At 40.2% G+C, this 19,042-nt stretch overlaps 1 protein-coding gene across 1 annotated transcript in view; it reads right to left on the bottom strand.

The window, feature by feature from the left end:
• Nucleotides 1–17,331: 17,331 nt before the first annotated feature.
• The window catches only part of PTH2R (parathyroid hormone 2 receptor), a 272,319-nt gene continuing 270,608 nt past the window's right edge, over nucleotides 17,332–19,042 (bottom strand). Inside the window, exon 13 of the mRNA XM_075608453.1 lies at nucleotides 17,332–17,857. Coding sequence (XP_075464568.1) covers nucleotides 17,462–17,857 — 396 coding nt within the window. The 3' untranslated portion in view covers nucleotides 17,332–17,461. The remainder of the gene's footprint in view (nucleotides 17,858–19,042) is intronic.

The following is a 19,042-nucleotide window of genomic DNA, read 5'->3' as shown; positions in this document are numbered from 1 at the left end:
GCTCCAATGTCTATTGATAACATGTTTCACTTGATAAGCTAGTGCTAGTGGGGGCAAGTGCGAGTTTGACAAGCAGTGAGACACCCATAGTAAATACAGATAATACTAGAAAACTTCTAAAGACTAAACCAAGTGGGCGCAGAAAGGAAGGAGCAGATTAGATAATAGTACAGGCTGAAAAAAAAACTTAAATGCATGCTTGCTAATGCAAGAAGCCTGACAGATAAAATGGGGGAGCTTGAATTAATAGCTGCAAGGGAGCAGTATGATATCATAAGCATTACTGAAACATGGTGGGATGAAACTCATGACTGGACATTTAATTTAGAGGGTTATTCCCTTTTTTTGGAAGGATCGAACAAATAGAAGGGGAGATGGAGTATGTTTATATGTTAAACCGGATCTAAAACCTATTATAAGGGATGATGTTTATGAAGGGAATGATGAAAATGTAGAGACTGTGTGGATAGAAATTAGCAGTGAAGGTAAAAGTATTAAGAAAATGTTTGTGGGAATATGCTATAAACACCAAATATCTGTGGAATTGAGGAAGCTAAAATACTTTTGCAAATGGCAAAGGCATCAAAACTGGGTCATGTTTGCATAATGGGGGATTTTAATTATCCAGACATAGACTGGGGCAATGAGATTAGCGTTACAACAAAAGGAAACAGGTTTTTGGGGGTGATTAAAGACAATTATATGACACAAATTATTGAGGAACCAACCAGGAGAGGGGCAATACTGGATTAGGTCATATCAAACAATGTAGAAGTAATAACAAATATTCAAGTCCTGGAACATTTGGGTAACAGTGATCATAACATGGTCTCATTTGAAATAAATTATCAAAAATAGATTTCTTGGGTTCAACAAAGACCTTAAACTTTAGAAAGGCAGATTTGAATAAACTGAGGTCTAATCTAGTAGTAATACAGTGGGATGATGTTTTTGCAGGGAAAAATGTAGAAGATAAATGGGCAGTCTTTAAAACATTATTAGAAAAGCACACTTATCAGTGTATACCCTTGGGTAATACGTATTAAAGAAATGTCAAAACCAATGTGGCTAAATAAACAGATAGGGGAGGAAATGGACAAGAAGAGGAAGGCGTTTAGATTCTTTAAGTCAGAAGGGACGGAGACATTGTATCAGAATTATAAGGAATGTAACAAAAATTGCAAAAGGGCAATCTAATTAGCAAAAATGGATAATGAAAAAAGTATTGCAATAGAAAGTAAGTCAACCCTAAAATGTTGTTTAAGTACCTTAGTAACAAAAAAATGAGAAAAGAAAATATAGGACCCTTTCAGTGTGAGATGGGTAGGCAGATTTACTGGAGATAAGGAAAAAGCCGAGGTATTAAACAAATTCTTTGCTTCTGTGTTTACTAGGCAAGAATCAAGTTCAATGGTAGTGCCGCAGGAGGAAGCCACAACCTCCATATTAATGAACAATTGGTTAACTGAAGAAGCAGTTCATAAGCGACTTGAAAAAATTTAAGTAAATAAGGCACTTGGCTCAGATGGCACACATCCAAGAGTTCTCAAGGAGTTAAGCTCAGTAATAGCCAAACCATTATATTTAATATTCAAGGACTCCATTTCCACAGGCTCAGTACTACAAGATTTGCGTAAAGCAGATGAGGTGCCTATATTTAAAAAGGGTGCTAGATCACAACCGGGAAATTACAGACCTGTAAGCCTGACTTCAATAGTAGAGAAACTACAGAGGCGACCGGGCTAAACCGAATGCGGCTGCTGCCGCATTTTAAAAATAGCGCGGGCGGCGCATGGCAGTCTTCGGCCGAGAACCGCCCGGTTTTCCCGCGCCTCGGGCGCTTTCAATAGTGAGCGCCATTAGTGCTTATCTATTGAAGCGGCCGCCGCACTGGAAAAGCCGTTTTTAAACAGAGAGCAGACCCGCGGCGCTCCCGGCCAGCTCCTGGCGATCGTTAGATTAAAAGCTGCCGCAGCAGTACTTGAAGTTTTAATACGTGATAATATTCAGGAATACCTAATGGAAAACAAAATTATTAGTAAAAGTCAGCATGGATTTATGATGGATAGATCTTGCCAAACTAACCTTATTTGTTTATTTGAGGAGGTAAGTAGGAATTTAGACCAGGGTAATGCAGTTGATGTGGTCTACTTAGATTTTGCAAAGGCTTTTGATACGGTTTCACACAAGAGGTTGGTGTACAAAATAAAGAAAATTGGACTCAGTAATAATATATGCACCTGGATTGAAAACTGGTTCAAGGACAGATAACAGAGGGTTGTCATAAATGGAACTTTTTCAAGTTGGGCTAAAGTCGTGAGTGGAGTACCTCAGGGATCGGTACTGGGAGCCCTGCTTTTTAACTTGTTTATTAATGACCTTGAGGTTGGGATCGAGAGCAAAGTCTCCATCTTTGCTGATGATACTAAATTGTGTAAGGTAATAGAATCAGAGCAGGATGTCACTTCTCTTGAGAAGGACTTGGAGAAACTGGAAACGTGGGCAGGTAAATGGCAAATTAGGTTTAATACAGATAAATGTAAGGTTATGCATTTGGGATGCAAGAATACAAAGACAACTTACAAATTAAATAGAGATATATTGGGGCAATCCTTGATGGAGAAGGACTTGTAGACTGCAGTCTTAGCAATAGTGCCCAATGTCATGCAGTAGCTGCAAAGGCAAACAAGATCTTATCTTGTATCAAACGGGCAATGGATGGAAGGGAAGTAAACATAATTATGCCCCTTTACAAAGCACTAGTAAGACCACACCATGAATATGGAGTACAATTTTGGGCACCAATCCTAAGAAAAGACATTATGGAACCAGAGAGAGTGCAGAGAAGAGCCACCAAATTAATAAAGGGAATGGACAATCTAGCTTATGAGGAGAGGCTAGCTAAATTAGATTTATTTACATTAGAAAAGAGGCGTCTAAGAGGGGATATGATAACTATATAACTATAACTATATACAAATATATTCGGGGACAATACAAGGAGCTTTCAAAAGAACTATTCATCCCAAGGGCAGTACAAAGGACTTTGGGCAGAAATGCTCGGAAATAGAGGACAGTGCTTGGCCCACCTCAGGGGGGTCCATGTTTGTTGGGTTCAGCATACTGTAATGCTCGCGCTACCCACAAACAAGGCAAGACCCTGGCACTGAGGTGGGAATGTACAAAGCCACACACCCACAGCAGCAGACGCATGCCTGGAAGGTGGATTGTCTAACATTGTCTGGTCTGGGTTGGAGAGAGAGGGTTAATCGGTATACTTGCAGGTCCTGGGATGGGAGAGAGTAGAATCGTAGAAGTCCGTTAGCCGTGGTCTGGGTTTATAAATGGTAGGATAGTCCAGGTCCGTTAGCCGTGATATGGGGTTGGAGAAGTTGCCGTAGTTGAGGGTAAGCCGAGGTCGATATCCAGAGGGGTTCACTTACAAACCGAGTCGGTACACAAAAGGTTAATCTGAAAGACAAGACTGCAACAAGGCAAGGCACAACTGTAGGAAGCAGTGAGGCTACACCAAATTATGCTGAGCACTGACTGAGAGCAGGAACCGGGTATATGTAGGCAGACAGAACTAATGGGACAGGGAGTGGAGCGGAGGCGCGGCCCCAGCAGTAGCTGGGATAGGCTGCAGGAGACAAGAGGCACAATTGATGCTTGATACGCAGCTGGGGATCGTTGCACATCGTCACGTGCACGCGCCACACACCCAGGGAGCGGTGCCAAGCTCCGTGGCAGGGGCTGAAGAGCTGCGGGTGCGCTCGCGCTCTGTAATATGAGCGAGGTTGCACACATGAGCGAAGAGTGGAGCAGAGTCAGCAGCAGCACTTGGTAAGGAGGGAACACATCGCAAAGGATGTGTTCCCCGATTCCTTACACTAAGAAAGATGGAACCACCCAGTTCTGTGTAGACTACCGGCAGCTCAATGCTCAGACCGTGACGAATGCCTATCCCATGCCCCACATGGATGAGCTTTTAGATGAGCTTGCGGGGACAAGGTACCTGACTACCATGGATCTGTCCTGGGGGTATTGACAGATTCCCCTGACCCAGGAGGTGCAGGAGAAGTCGGCTTTCATCACCCCAAGTGGCTTATTTGAGTTTCTGGTTATGCCAGTCGGGATGAAGAATGCCCCGGCTATCTTCCAGCTCCTGGTAAATCGATTACTGGAAGGGATGCAAAGTTTTTCTAGGGCATACCTTGATGATATTGCTGTGTTTAGTGATTCATGGGAGACACATCTATAGCATGTAGCAGAGGTGATAGCGAGGATCAGGGAAGCTTGGTTAACCCTCAAACCATCCACATGCCTGTCGGAATGGCTGAGGTATTGTACCTCAGCATAGGGTGGGAGGGGGCACCTCAAATCTGAACCTGCTAAGGTGGAGGCAAGCATCAACTGGCAAGTCCCATGCACTAAGAAGCAGGTTATAGCATTCCTAGGCACCACCGGCGACTATAGGTAGTTTGTGCCCCAGTACAGCGCCCTGGCTAAGCAGCTAACTGACTTGACCCAGAACAAACTCTCAGTTCTGGTAGCCTGGTCTCCCGCATATTGGGAGGCATTTCAGGCTCTTAAGTCCACTGGCAAGTACTCCGATCCAGGAAGCTCCTGACTACAGCAAGCGGTTCCTGCTGCAGACTGATGCCTCGGACTATGGCATTTGGACTGTGTTGAGACAGGTAGGCGAGAACAGGATAGAATACCCGAACATCTACCTGAGCCGCAAGCTATTACCCCGGGAGGTTGTCTATGCCACCATCGAAAAGGAGTGATTGGCCATTGTCTGGGCACTGAAGATTCTCCAGCTGTATGTGTATGGCAGGGCTTTCATGTTGATCACAGATCTCAACCCTCTAAGCTAGTTACAGAGGGTGTCGGGGGAGAATGGGAAACTGCTGCACAGGAGCTTTGCCCTGCAAGAATTTGACATTACCATTCAACACAAGAAGGGTAGTGAGCATGGCAATGCAGATGGTCTCTCCCGACAGGACATCCCCACCAGCGAGCCTCCAAGACATCCAGGCTTGCGGAGCCACCTGATGAGGTGACCCACAGAGCATTCATCTTAAGGGCGGAGGTGTGTTGGTAGGGGGTAGCCAGTCTTCATAATAAAGCACAACTGGTTACCCCTAAAAACTGTGGGTCCCTGGTAGCTAAGTAGCACCATAAGCCAGGGACACTGTATGTATTACCTAAAACATGTCCTGATTGTGTTACCTTTTTCCTGTCATTTAATAAACATGGGATTTCGGAAGTGGGATTTTCAAGGGGGATATTTGGTTGAAATATATTTAGATTCTGTGTAGGAATTCAGGGGAGAAAGTTACTGGTAGTCCCGTAATTCTACCCGATGAGCAGGCAGACTCTGCGTGTTCATGAGGTGAATTGCACCGTGCTACACAGTGTCCCCAAGAATTCTGTTTTTTGACCGCAAGTATCTCTGAACCATTTCACCCACAAGTATAATGTTCCGCAAAGGTTTATGTTTATAAAGCAATGTAATATGTTTTATACAGTATGTACACTACCGACACACTTTATTGCAGCACGGCTAGCACCGCAAGCCGGGGGATGCCCCGGCGTGCTAGCCGCACTCCCTCAGCGTGCCTGCCCCGAGGGAGCCCTGGTGTCCCGCGATGTGGGGGACGGCGGCAGGGGGTTCCGGGGGACCCGGCGGACCCGGCAGCGGGAGGGAGAGCTCCCCGATCGGAGGGCGCACTTCCGCAGCTTCGGCGCGCGCCCGGCACCCTCCGGCGCGCGCCAGGTTACTGCTGCGGCCGAGAACGGGCAAATGCTCGAATAAACTCGGCCGCAGCAGTATTAATCTCTATACAGTCAGCCCGGTCATCTAAGTAGGTGCCGGGTTGTCTGCATAGAGATCGAGGATCAAAGAGGAGACAGGATGTTGAGACATGTGAAAAAGTCTGGTGAGTGGGGAAGGGCAAAATACTGGATCTGGAGAACAAAGGTACCCCGTAGGAACAGTCCTTTGTCTGCCATACCTGGAAGCAGATGCTCATAGGCACGATTTCCATTGGCCAATTCCTATTTCCCCCTTGCCTGGCTTTTCAAGCCGGCTCAACACACCTCCTCCTCTAACGTCAGCAGCCAGATGATCCCCCTTTCTGATTAACTGGCTGAGTTACGATCCGGTCTCTGATTGGTTGCTAGCACCTTCTCCATGTTAGACATAGAACAAGAGGTTTATGTAAGGAGACTGGTCGATCAGAGACCAGACCATCTGGAGGCTTGTGTCGGTCAGGCGTGGCGAGCTTTTCAAAGTTGCTCTGTTGTGAATAGCAGAGCAACCGTCTTAGTTTTTAGCCAGAGAAGCTTGCCTAGCTGAGACTAAGTTCTGTATTTTACGGCAAGTTCTGAGCAGAGAACGAAGCGGGCGAAAGCACTGACGTGCTGCCGAAAGGCGTACTGTGTCATTCTGGACAAGGTCCAGTCAGGGTAACAAGTGAAGAGAAAAAGTGCGCTACTTTACTCTGCCCCAGTCAGGGTAAGCCTTCTTGAAGCAAGCGCCCAGCACCTATTTGAGGCTAGATTTTCACCCCAGACCCTCAGTTAAGTGTGTTGTACCTGTACTTTGTGTATTCATTTTGTGTCCGCAGGTTTTATTCGAATAAACCTAATTTTATTCCACTACCGTGTTTTGCATAGTGAATAATCCCAGAAGTTAAAAAGTGTTAAAAGTGCTGGTCTCCCATGGCAGATAGTATGCCTACTCAAGCAGTGTCTGTGGGGTGAGCATGCTTTCTGTAATAGCTAGGAGGTTGAGAGAGTTGGAAACGAATGTCATGGATAGCTGTAAGTTTGATAGATTGTGCCTTCAAAAGGGAAAACGAAAAGGGGAGACTGGAGTGCATGTTGAATGGCAGTGCATGTTGAAAAGAAAATGTTGGGTCATGTGCGAGGCATGAAAGGATTGATACTGTAGTGCCGACGAGTATTCTAAAACAAATAAGGGGGAATCACTAACAAGACCCAGGCACATGCTAGGTACATGCCAAGTACATGCTGCAACATTTCAGTGACATTTCTTCAGACAGACTAATGGCCCATCGGATTAACAGCAGGGGTCCCTGGCAGTTCCATTCAAGCTGAATGGGACCGCTAGGGACCCCTGCTGTGTTAATTCGATGGGCCATTAGTCTCTGCAGAAATGTCACTGAAATGTTGTAGCTTGTACCCAGCATGTACCTGGATCTTGTTGGTGATAGCCCCAGATTTTCCAAGGCAAGTTAAAGGCAAGTTTTAGAATACTCGTTGGCGCACCTGTATGTGAATAGAGCTAGGATTTGGGGACATATCACCACAGAATAGGAATAATAGTAGGGAGAGGAAGAAAGAGTGGGAGGAGGAGTTGCTCAATTTTTGATGGATGGGGCTGTGATGTGAGAAGCAGATAGAGTTGATGTCTGTAAATTAAAGGAGGCGATAGTAAAGAATGGGAAGTTAGGATGGAGGTTTTTATTATGAACATGAAATCAACTAAACAACAAAATCATTATCTAGCAACATTAGAACTACAGGGAGCTAATTATAACTAACTATAAAGTAAATAAACTTAATTTCATTTCACTCTGCAACTCCAGGAACTCAAACTACAAAAAGAACAGCAACAAAATGTTGGTATTTTAATGCTTTATTCCAGTTCTGTTTACTTAAAAACATGCTAATAATGAACTGAAATGCACTGTGAAAAAAATCTCACCAAATGTGCAGTGAAATAATTTGTTTAAAATTAAAATATACCTTTTTTGTCCTCAGCAGAAATTCATCGCTAAAAGGATAAATGTGCATAGATTGATTATGTTTCCATACACAGCAATGCTAATAGCTTCTACGGAAGCCATTGATGATGTTTTTATGCTATTAAATTAAATTACCATCCATGCTGATATTTTACATTACTAGAAAATAAATTACACAAAAGTTCTATGTCCTGTTATGTACGAGTGGAGAAAATATTATTCACTCCTAATGTATGTTTCAGCTCTTAATTAAATGTTTAAGCTATAGTACTGTAACTGCAACAAAAGACAAAGATATCTAATGCTACATCCAATGTAACAAAATACATAGTTAAATAATTCAAAGTTAGTATTCCCATGAATAAGGGTCATTTAGTTAAAATCTTTGTCCAAAGCATTAAAATCCTGCAGCCGCTTCACGGCATGACCAGTATGCAGGTCCTAACACTATCTGTGAAAATTTTAATTTACCGCTGCAGTGGAGGGAGAATGGCCTTAATAGACCTGTCCTGCACAGGAACACGGAAAAACCGCTACTTTAAAAGTGGGGTGGGTACATTTTGACACAATATATATAATGTGGTGGGTTCTGGTGTTTGAACCTACTGGAATCGTGTGTTTTATAATTTTCAACCATAACTGCAACATTAAGTACTAAAAGAAATATTCAAATACACTGAATTATTGAAATATTAAAAGATGCTTTCAAATGTGTTAGGTGTTTAAAGTAAAGAAGCAACACCACCAGTATACTAGATGGTGACAAATCAATATACATTGGGAACATAAGTCCTAAAGGCTCTTTCAACCATACTAAACTCAGAAACTGGGGTGAAATTAAATCACACAGTGGACCAAAAACGTTACACTGTAATTCTTAAATTGAGTGAAAAATAAAATTAAAATAAAAAGATATAGATATAGTATATGTAGATTTTTTAATGAAAATCTAAAGTGTTTATTAAGATTATGCCTTCTGATTCTGCTTACCCACATTAAAACAGGGGTGTTTTAAAACAAGCCCTAATGAAGCTTATAGTGAATGAAGACATTTCTCTTTATCTTTGTGGAAAATGTAACATACAGTATCACTAAAACCAAGATGCACTAAGCTCAGTTACATTCTGGAATATTATAGGATGCAATGGACATTGTATTCCCTGATTTAACAAAAAGGTAGAAAGCTGTCTGTGAGTTGGTTTACTGCTATGCACATTTTGAACCCAGGCTGTGCAGAAAGTGTCACGGTAGACCAGATCTTACCAACACATTAATACCGGGATTCTGGATTGAGCACACAAGATGGGCAAAATAAATTGTAATTTATTTCCTTTTAAGACAAACACACAATATTCACAATTACAGTCAATAAAACACTTATTGGGATGGGAAACAAAACCAAATGTCCACGGAATTAAAAAAAAGTCTCTGGGCACCCCTGCACGCATGCAAGTGGGTGTGCGATTTGAATCATGTGGCAGTCCTTGGCTAGGGGCGCAACTTGCCACCCCTATATCTTCGCCGAAGGGAAAACATTTGTAATGTCCTTACAAGATTAGTTCAGGAATCGTTAGCTCAAATGAATTCTGGAAGAGGGGTGCAAATCTTTATTACGCTATAGTTAACTCCTCACACTCCGAGACCGCTGACGCTAAAACTTGGACGTATCTTGGTTGATCTTAGGTGAATCTGCCTGGGAGTGCACTGCAGACACCTTTATAGGGTTAAGGGTCCTATTCCTAACATGCACATCTAATCCTCTCGTGGGAACAATTTTCCCCACCTATCCTAGACTTGCCAGTAGTTTGCAAAAAGGGCAGAAGTTGTTTCCCGGTTTGCTCTGAGCATGTGCTAACTTGACACCTAAGCTGCTTAGCATACTGGGCCCAACCTCTTACCTGGCGACAGCAAGTCTGGGGTTTGGCTACCAAGTATGAAGTGCCCATACTTCGCACCGGTATCTGATACTTACAAATATCCCGGCCACCCTAACACTTCGGGTCTCTGAGGCTTTTCAACTCTGGACTTCTCTTAGACACTGGGGCACCACCACAGCAGGGTGCCCTTTAAAGTATGAAGATGAAAAATCCCTCCAGAACATATGGGCATGTTAATGGATTACTTCATCCATAACATATGGGCATGCTAATGGATTACTTGCCGGTCTGGCAGGAAAGGGTTCCTGCCTGTACATTTTAAAACACCATTGCAATACAGTTTATTTATAAATGTATATTCTGTGTATGCAACTACCAAAAACTCATATGTATCTTCATTGTTTCTTTTTACCTAGCTGCACTCCAAAAATTAGAGTTCTAGCTCTTTCCCAACGCAAGTTATCCACTTAATTGACGTAGCTCTGTGATGTGGGTTGCAGTTTGACCTATAATTGGTCTGGGTTACAAGCCATCATACAATGTATCCGTGCTGGCTTTGATCGCTAACCGCAGACACGCGCCACCACTTCAACTCAAGTGGATAACGAGACGGTAGGATACTATGTATCAAGAAGGCACTTCAGCTAAACCGCAGACCACTTATTCAATTGACTTTGCGGTTTCAACGTCTATGGTCTGGAAACTGATACCTATCTTTAAAACAGCTAATTACTCGCAGGCACACTTATTCAATTTAGCGCTTGGCACAGCGCTAGAAACTCCCCCTTGTGTCGCAAATACAGTTAGTCCCATTCTCATTCATTCATTTAACTGCAGCTAGCTGCTATGCTACAAAACAGGGACTATAAAGGTAGTGTAGGGGAAAACATGGTGTTATGCTGGCAATACATTTTAACCACTTCTGTCCCACCATGGTTTAGGGTTAACCAGCCGGGCATAATACCTTTATTATTGGCCTGGTTAACCCTTCCACCGCCACAAAAAGCTATGCAAATACGGCAGGTATAAACTTATAGGGATCCATGTTAAAATGAATTTGAAGCAAATGGTGACATTGTGTGCTCATTTGCATGTCATTTCCCAGAATCCCTAGCTGCAAACACATGATGTTTTTATTTGCTGATTTAACATGATATTCACAAAGCTAATTGTTTTATCATATAATGTCCATTCTACATCTTATTCAAATAGGCTTTGCATCATGGTATTGTAGCATAATGTTGCATTATCTTTAAATAACGTGACATTATGTCAGTCTTGGTGTCACTTCCATCCAGACCATGAAAAAGCTCTCCAGCTCGAGTGGAGAGAAAGAGGAGAGGGAAATAACAGCAAGAAATCATGCTTTGATATTTACAGTAAATTATGCTTAACTGTGGTATTACACCCATCCAGACACTGCAAAAGTAATATTTCACTGTCTGGATGGGCGTAATGCTAAGTTTAGCATGCTCTTTAGATTACCGTCACGTTAAGTGGCTTAAAGGAATTTTGTGCATTGTAGGCTTGTGATTTAGGCAGGGCTACATTTATATTAAATGTATTCTTATATTTGTCTTAAAACCTACAGATACTAATGTAGCAGCTATTATTGCGCCTGCTGGTGCATTGTAGCAGGACACACACAACATGCCAGCGAAGCAGTCACCATTTTGAAACAATTGGCAGTGTGCCAAAGGTGGTCGAGGCTAAAGCATTTTTGTACTTTGTGATGCAATAACACCTGCTACATCTGAACTTTATGCATCTGCACCTTTACATTTCAGACGTCTGTTCACTACATTATATTACTCATTAATCATAAATGTCCATTTAATTAAGTGCTTATTTAACTATTTACAATGACTATTGCACTTTAGTGAATAGACATTTAAGATACTTGCTTATGATATCAGTAATTTTCTGTCAACACTCAAGGAAAAAACTGTTTATGTAAATGACTATGTGGCTCTAGGACACTTTCAAATAATGATTATGGAATAGAGAAATTGCTCTTGCTAGGCACATATTGAAAGCATACACAGCAGTTCAATATTGTTTTTTTTACATATTGACTTGACTATGCATTACAAATAAAAGCAATCAGTACAATAAACAGGCAATTGAGACAATTAAGGATCCAAAAAAAAGAGTCAAAGATCTATTCTTTATTGGGCAAGAGTCATGCCATAAATTGGAGTTATTCCATTATACCGTAAATAGTAATATCTTTGTTTGATATGTCTGTGTATCACATTATATTATACAATTTTCATAACAGTGTATAAATAAGACATGTCCAAATATCATCATTACACAACACTAAATCTATGTCAAAAAAGATTTAAAAACATAATTTCTGTTTTCATCTTTACAAGCTTTTGCATATAAACATTATTTATAGCCAAGAATTTGAAAGGGATAGTAAAAAGTAGAGAAGTGAAGAATAGTATAGTTATCATGAATGAAGATGTGCCATCTAAAAGGATGCATTTTATTACATTATAAAACAATAATGCATTACCAATAGCAGCATGCAACATACATTCTGGTGACAATATGTTCGATTGATAAAAAAACATCAAAAAGAAATATGGAACCACACAAAGGGTCTAATCTCAAAATATTGTTTTTTTCTGAAACAAGTTTCTCTTTATTTACCTTCACACTTTAACATGTTTGTTTTTGATAATGTGGTTTGAGCAATTTGTTTGAGCATTTTCATTAGTTGAAATGTCTCCTTATTTTTCTTGATCTGTAACATTTTATATTCTTCTGTAGGAAATAATTAGCATTTTCAAAATGGGAATTTGTTTATGATAACATTTGTGGATATTTTTTTTGCTCTCCTAAAGTACACAATATTGATTTTCAGGCACCCAGGAAATCTAAAATATGTACTGTAGTAACTGTATTTTTTGGTAAACTTGATATTACTTATGTACTTTGTAACAACATTGTTCTTACAGCTTTAACTCCAACATTGGGCACGTTTATATGAACAAGAAAGTCAAAGGAAGCCACTTTAACAGATGACAAATGAATGTGAAATTAAACTAAAGTGTTAAGAAATTTTAGTTCTTAGAACCTTCCAATTTGTGAATTCTAAGAAATAATAATAGTGTGAATGTCTTCAAATACTTTGTCATAGAGTGGGATTATATTAGTTTCCATAGTAATTGTGTACTTTCTGTGCTGGTCTGTGCTAAATTGAAACTAAAGTGCATTATTAAGGATACCCTGCATAGTTTCAAAATATACCTTCACTATTAGGAACATATATAGTTTAGAATACACCAGGTGCCGATGCGGGTAGCACACTGTTACCTACTTTTGACTTGAACGGCTGTTAATGCAGGATTACTGTGCAAAATCTGCATTAGAGTTTAGTGAATATCCCCCATAGTTGTATATGATTCACTTAGAAATTATGTTAAGCTGTCCCATAAGAGTTTCTTTTCAATCAGGGTTGAAAGAATAACTGTAATCCGAATTTTAGAACAGAACAGTAGTAATCATTAGTAATAAAAGTGAAATAAATTAGCACGTTGATTACAGCTGAGTTGTTTTAATATACAGGTATAATGAATATAATAAAGAATGCAATACAAAACAAACATACAGAGCAAAATCTAAGAAAATATATGAAAAAGATATGAAAGATGCAGCAGAAGTTATTTACCCTGTTAATGTTCGTTAATGCACAAAATAATGCATTAAATAATATGTTATCTCCTTAACCATTATTTTCAATAGCGCTACTATTAAATAATGCTCTAACGTTAATGCAAAACATTGCGTTAACAGGTGTAATAATGTCTCCTACATTTGTATATGAGTCAAAAAAAGAGTCAAATACATATAATCTTAGGAATGGACTATAATCAGTCTCTTTATTAAATCCTTTTGGGAGAAATTATTTAGTTTTAGAATCAATTTTGTTTTAGGCCCAAGTAAATTTCATTAATCTATCTTTAATTATCTTCATTGTGTTTTTATTTTGGTATCACTTGAATTCAGCACATCTGAACATTTTTGAAATCCCCATTGGGGATTTTATTACAATGAAAGGACACTGGCAATTCATGCTCAGCACATGGAATAGATCAAACATGTTCTGCAATTCTGACATTTAATGGTTTAGTTGCTCTTCCTATTTAACTTTTTTACTGTCACACTAAATTATATAAAATACATGTTGTCAGTTGCAATTCATAAAATATATATATATATATATATATATATATATATATATATATATATATATATATATATATATATTTAGATATAGCTGTGCCCCCTCTTACCTCCGGTGCTGAAGCCGGTGGGCGGCTGCAGTGTATGGGAGCGGAGGAGCTCCGCGGTGTACCCGGCCAGAGGGGGCCACCATCTTGTAGTTCGCGCATACGCAAATGCAACGGTGGCCATTTTAAGTTTGCTCATGCACAGAGGAGTCTTTGCGCATGCACCATCCCCAGAGTTGCGTAGCAATCTTAGGAGCGGCTCTGCAAGGGACTACATGTCCCAGGAGCCTGAGGGACATGCAGGTAGAAAGTTGACACAGTTAGGCAGTTACTGGCAGTTGGAAGAAGGGGAGAAACATTGAGATAGTGTCCAGGAGCGAGAGAGAGCGAGAGAGCGAGAGAGCGAGAGAGCGAGAGAGCGAGAGAGCGAGAGAGCGAGAGAGAGAGAGAGAGAGAGCGAGAGAGCGAGAGAGAGAGCGAGAGAGAGAGAGAATTCTGCTTGGATCTTGACAATTGTATCAGATCTTTAGATACAAGGCATACAAAAATATATAAATATATATAAATAAATATATCTGTGAGTTTGTTCATATTTTTTTAGCCTGATTGTATCTAGCCAGTATTATTTGGATCAAGAATAATATACACATCTACTGCCAACAGTGTATGTATAAGCCACATACACCTATCAGTCAACCTCTTATTTTAATTGGTTTTAAAAGTGTGAGTGTATTATTTAAATGATGTATTAATGTTTATTTTAATTTCTTATGTGATCTTACAAATACCCTATTCAACCTGGTATTTATGCTCAGCACATTTAACCCATGACCCACCTGTCTGACCTTTGCTACACTTTGGAAATATGGTTTATCTGTGCCAGGAGACACCTCAGCCGGTATCTATATTTGTAGCAAACCAGATCATATTTGGGATTATCTAGAAGTGCACCTATCAAAAAAGGATTCTCTCTCTCCTTTTCCCCCCTTCACATTTCCCCCATGTTTTTTGTCTCTAAGTAGTAAAGGTTTATGTGGGTTGAATCTATAAGAATGTTCCCTGAGATTGCCAAACTTGGCGATCACTTGATTGGTTGCTAATTAATAGCCCCAGTGTGTTTTTTGGGGTGAATCCTGATACAGCTCAACCCCGTTATAGCACGATCCACTACAACGCGAATTCGCTTATAACACGGTCTGAGCATGGCTCTCGAATTGAAAGCCTCCATTTTGCCGCCTTACCTGCATCTCAAATCCTCCATTTTGCTGCCTTATGCTCTCCTCTTCCAGCTGTCCTGTCCACATGCTCATCTTTCTCCTCTTCCTGCTATCCAGTGCTCATCTCGCCTTAAAATTTCACCAGCATCAGCTCTCGAGCCTCCTCATAACAGATTTCGTTCTCCTCCATTTTGCCGCCTTACCAGTGCTCTCCTCTTCCTGCTGTCCACGTGCTCATATCTCTCTGATCTGCTCATCTCTCTGCCCGTCGCGTGCCATGTTTTTTTTTTCAAACATTCAATTCATTGTTATTAATTAATAAATAATTATTACTTAATAAAGAATAATAAATAGTTATATATTTATAAATTATACAATATAATTAAAATAATAATTATAATATACTATATCACACTGGAATATGTTGGTTAGGAGTTTTACCTCTACACCACAGAAGCTGTGTGATGTCATAGACATCTACAGGCAAGGCATTGGTATCAGAAGGTCCCGAGTTCAATCCCTGCATGTGTTTTGTACAAAATGTATTAATGTTTAATTGTGTGTCTATAGTCAATAAAGCATTGAATTGAATGTTTGAAAAAAAAAAAAAACCATGGCCTGCGACGGGCAGAGAGATGAGCAGATCAGAGAGATATGAGCACGTGGACAGCAGGAAGAGGAGAGCACTGGTAAGGCGGCAAAATGGAGGTGAATGAAATCTGTAATGAGGAGGCTCGAGAGCTGATGCCGGTGAAATTTTAATACAACCCCGGTTGTAACGCAGTCTTGGGGTTGTGGACCCCAAGGACCGCGTTATAACGGGGTTTAGCTGAGCTCAACCCCATTATAGCGTGATCCACTATAACGCGGATCTGCTTATAATGCGGTTTGAGCGTGGACCCCAAATTTAACTGCATACACTCACAGCACACAGCACACTGCACACACTCACAGCACACTGTACACACTCACAGCACACTGCACACACTCAAAGCACACTGCACACACTCAAAGCACACTGCACATACTCACTGCACACACACTCACAGCACACTGCACACACACACACTGACACACACACAGCACACTGCATACACTCATAGCACACTGCATACACTCACAGCACACTGAACACACTCACAGCACACTGCACACACTCTGCATACACTCACAGCACACTGCATACACTCACAGCACACTGCACACACTCACAGCACACTGCTCACACACACTGACACACTGACACACACACACACACACACAGTCAAATACACACACACACATACACAGAGACACACTGCCTCTTTAAGGGAGCTTGCTCCTTTCAAGACGGAAGCAGAAGCAGGAAGCAGAGACAGGGAGAAGAGCTGCAAGATGCCGGGTAAGTGCTGTGTGCTTTGCCGCTGCCCGACCGGGTCTGGGAACGCTGGGAGAGTTCTCAGCTTTCCCCCTCCGGTGGACACAGTACCTTTTTTTTTCCGCGACCCCGTTTATAACACGGTGCGTGCGGGTGGCCCCCGAGGACCGCGCTATACCGGGGTTAATATGTAACGTTCTCTATTATATAATGAAAAACTCTGCTGTAATCAATGTGAAATTATAAGGCTTTTAGTAAGACAATTTATACAGTTGTAATTCACATTCAATGGGCTTATTCATTTATTGGGGTGGGATTTATTCATATAAATGATATGTTGGATACTTTATATTAACTGATTCCTTCTGAAGATAATAGCAAAAAAGCATCATACAGAGGATCAGATTGTTTATGTTTTTGTGTGCGCTCTACAGATTGGTGTTAAAGTTTGTAACAACCGCTTTTGGTAAAGGTACCTCTTTAGTGGCTTCTTCCTCTATTGTAGTGTTTACTAAATGTAAATATTCCTGATCATTTTGTGACACAGAGACATTAGTAATATTTGCTAAATCCAGTCAAGGCCTCTTGCTTTTTTATAGTCCATTGAAAGACACGTTCTATAAAGTTTTTATTTCACCAAAAATAATTGGCATTTAATTATAATGCTCATTTTATATAGTATTACAAGTGAATGCAGCCGGGTACATTGTAAATTCATATAGACATTTATAGATCTTGCTATGAAGAGTTTACAAATTAATTTTCGCCCTTATGTCTTCTAATTTATTCTTTAATAGTCTTTTAATAAAATCTGACATCATTGTGCTTTTACATTTGTTATGATCTTAATTAGCCTTTGTAAATGCAACTTTATCAGTGAATTATGCTACAGTTCAATACTTTTTGGAAGGCAAAATCTTCCCCAGCCAATATAAAAAGTATTCTACCCGTTTGTAAGTTAAATGTCCTCTTGATCACAGAAGACTAATCACAGCGTTTCTTCTATTTCATGTCTGTTGACCTCTGCCTTCGTACTTATTTGCAAGGGCCTTAGGGTTTCCTTTAAGGATATGTCATCTACCTGCTTTTCCTCATTCTCGTTGGTCTCTTCCTGGATCCACTGAGGCAAGCAGTCTTGGTCTGAGTTGCTTCTAACATACCCAGGCAAATTCATGTGTCCGTCAACCTGCTTGCTAACACTTCGACTAACTTTGCTGGAGATCAATACCATACGAGAGCTGGTTACCATCTGAGACTGGCTGCTAGTGCTGTGTGTCATATTGGTCAGGACAGAGCCATACCTGAAGTTACCACAGTGTGTTGTGCTTTTCCAATCATATGCAAGATTCCATCTGGTCCATGTTTTCTTGATCTCTGTCTGTACCTGAAAAAATGCACAGTGATAAAGTGTAGGTTTTCATTTTATGTTACTTTACATAATAAAATATAAATATTATAATATATAATTAATAATAATATATAATCCCTTGCAGCAGTGGAAGCAGTGTATGCTAGGTATAATTGTGAAAGGCAGGGTTACAGACCTGTCTAAGATATGTGAATGTGTTCACAAGTGATCTTTTTATTTGCTAGATAGATAGACAGATAGACGGATAGACAGACGGACGGACAGATGGACAGGTGGATAGATGTATAGATTTTATAATAGAAAAATCAGCACAAACAGTGCTCATATAAAATGAATATGTGTATATAAATTAAATGTGAAAATATAAAACAGTGGTATTATAAAAAGTGACTACATATAAATATATTGTGTGATGTGTATACAATAAAAATTAAACTGATTAAATATAACGCACAATATACAAATATCAACAATAATAAAATGAAGTAAATTCCTATTAACAAGTCTAATTAGTACAGAGGGTGTAAAAGAAATCAACTTGTAGTGCATGTAAACCAATGGAGACGCAGCAGCTTCAGATGCAAACAGTAAGTTCCCTGGGAATCTAGAATGCAAAAAAAAAAGAAAAAAAAGAAGCACATGCTTCATAGCTCAGATCAATTTAATATTTAAAAAGTGATGTGTTAAGGTCAGGATTATAATTATGAAGAATTTATGAAGATTGTCGTTAAAAGCACAGAAAGAACTGGAGGAAAAGTAACAAAAACAGGCCAAGCAAATATCTGATGAGAGAAAGCAATTACTGAGCAGACAACAATAAATTAAGCAATCCAAAGATATAACAACAAGAGTTGAAAATGCAGAGCTGTGCAACACAATCCACAAACGTATAACTGAAGATATAAGAAAGAGTAACTTTGATACTGTATGGTGAAGAAAACTATAACAGGCAAGATGAAGCAGCGATTTATGATTGGGAAGTAGCAAATCATTGCACACAAACAAGATGATACTGTATATCAACAATGTGCACTATCATAAAGAGAGCTGAGGACTTCTACATGAAAGTGTATGAGAACTCATTTACCACAGGGCATAATCTGTCAGAGGAAGAGTGAAAAGAAACCACCAATGATGTACTGTACAATGCGTCCTTCCAGAAGAAATTACACTGGCGACACACTTTATTCGAGCTCGGCT

This window comes from Ascaphus truei, chromosome 7 (genome assembly GCF_040206685.1).
Source record: "Ascaphus truei isolate aAscTru1 chromosome 7, aAscTru1.hap1, whole genome shotgun sequence".
NCBI classification, from domain to species: Eukaryota; Metazoa; Chordata; class Amphibia; order Anura; family Ascaphidae; genus Ascaphus; species Ascaphus truei.
This window is presented reverse-complemented; position numbering and strand designations above follow the sequence as displayed.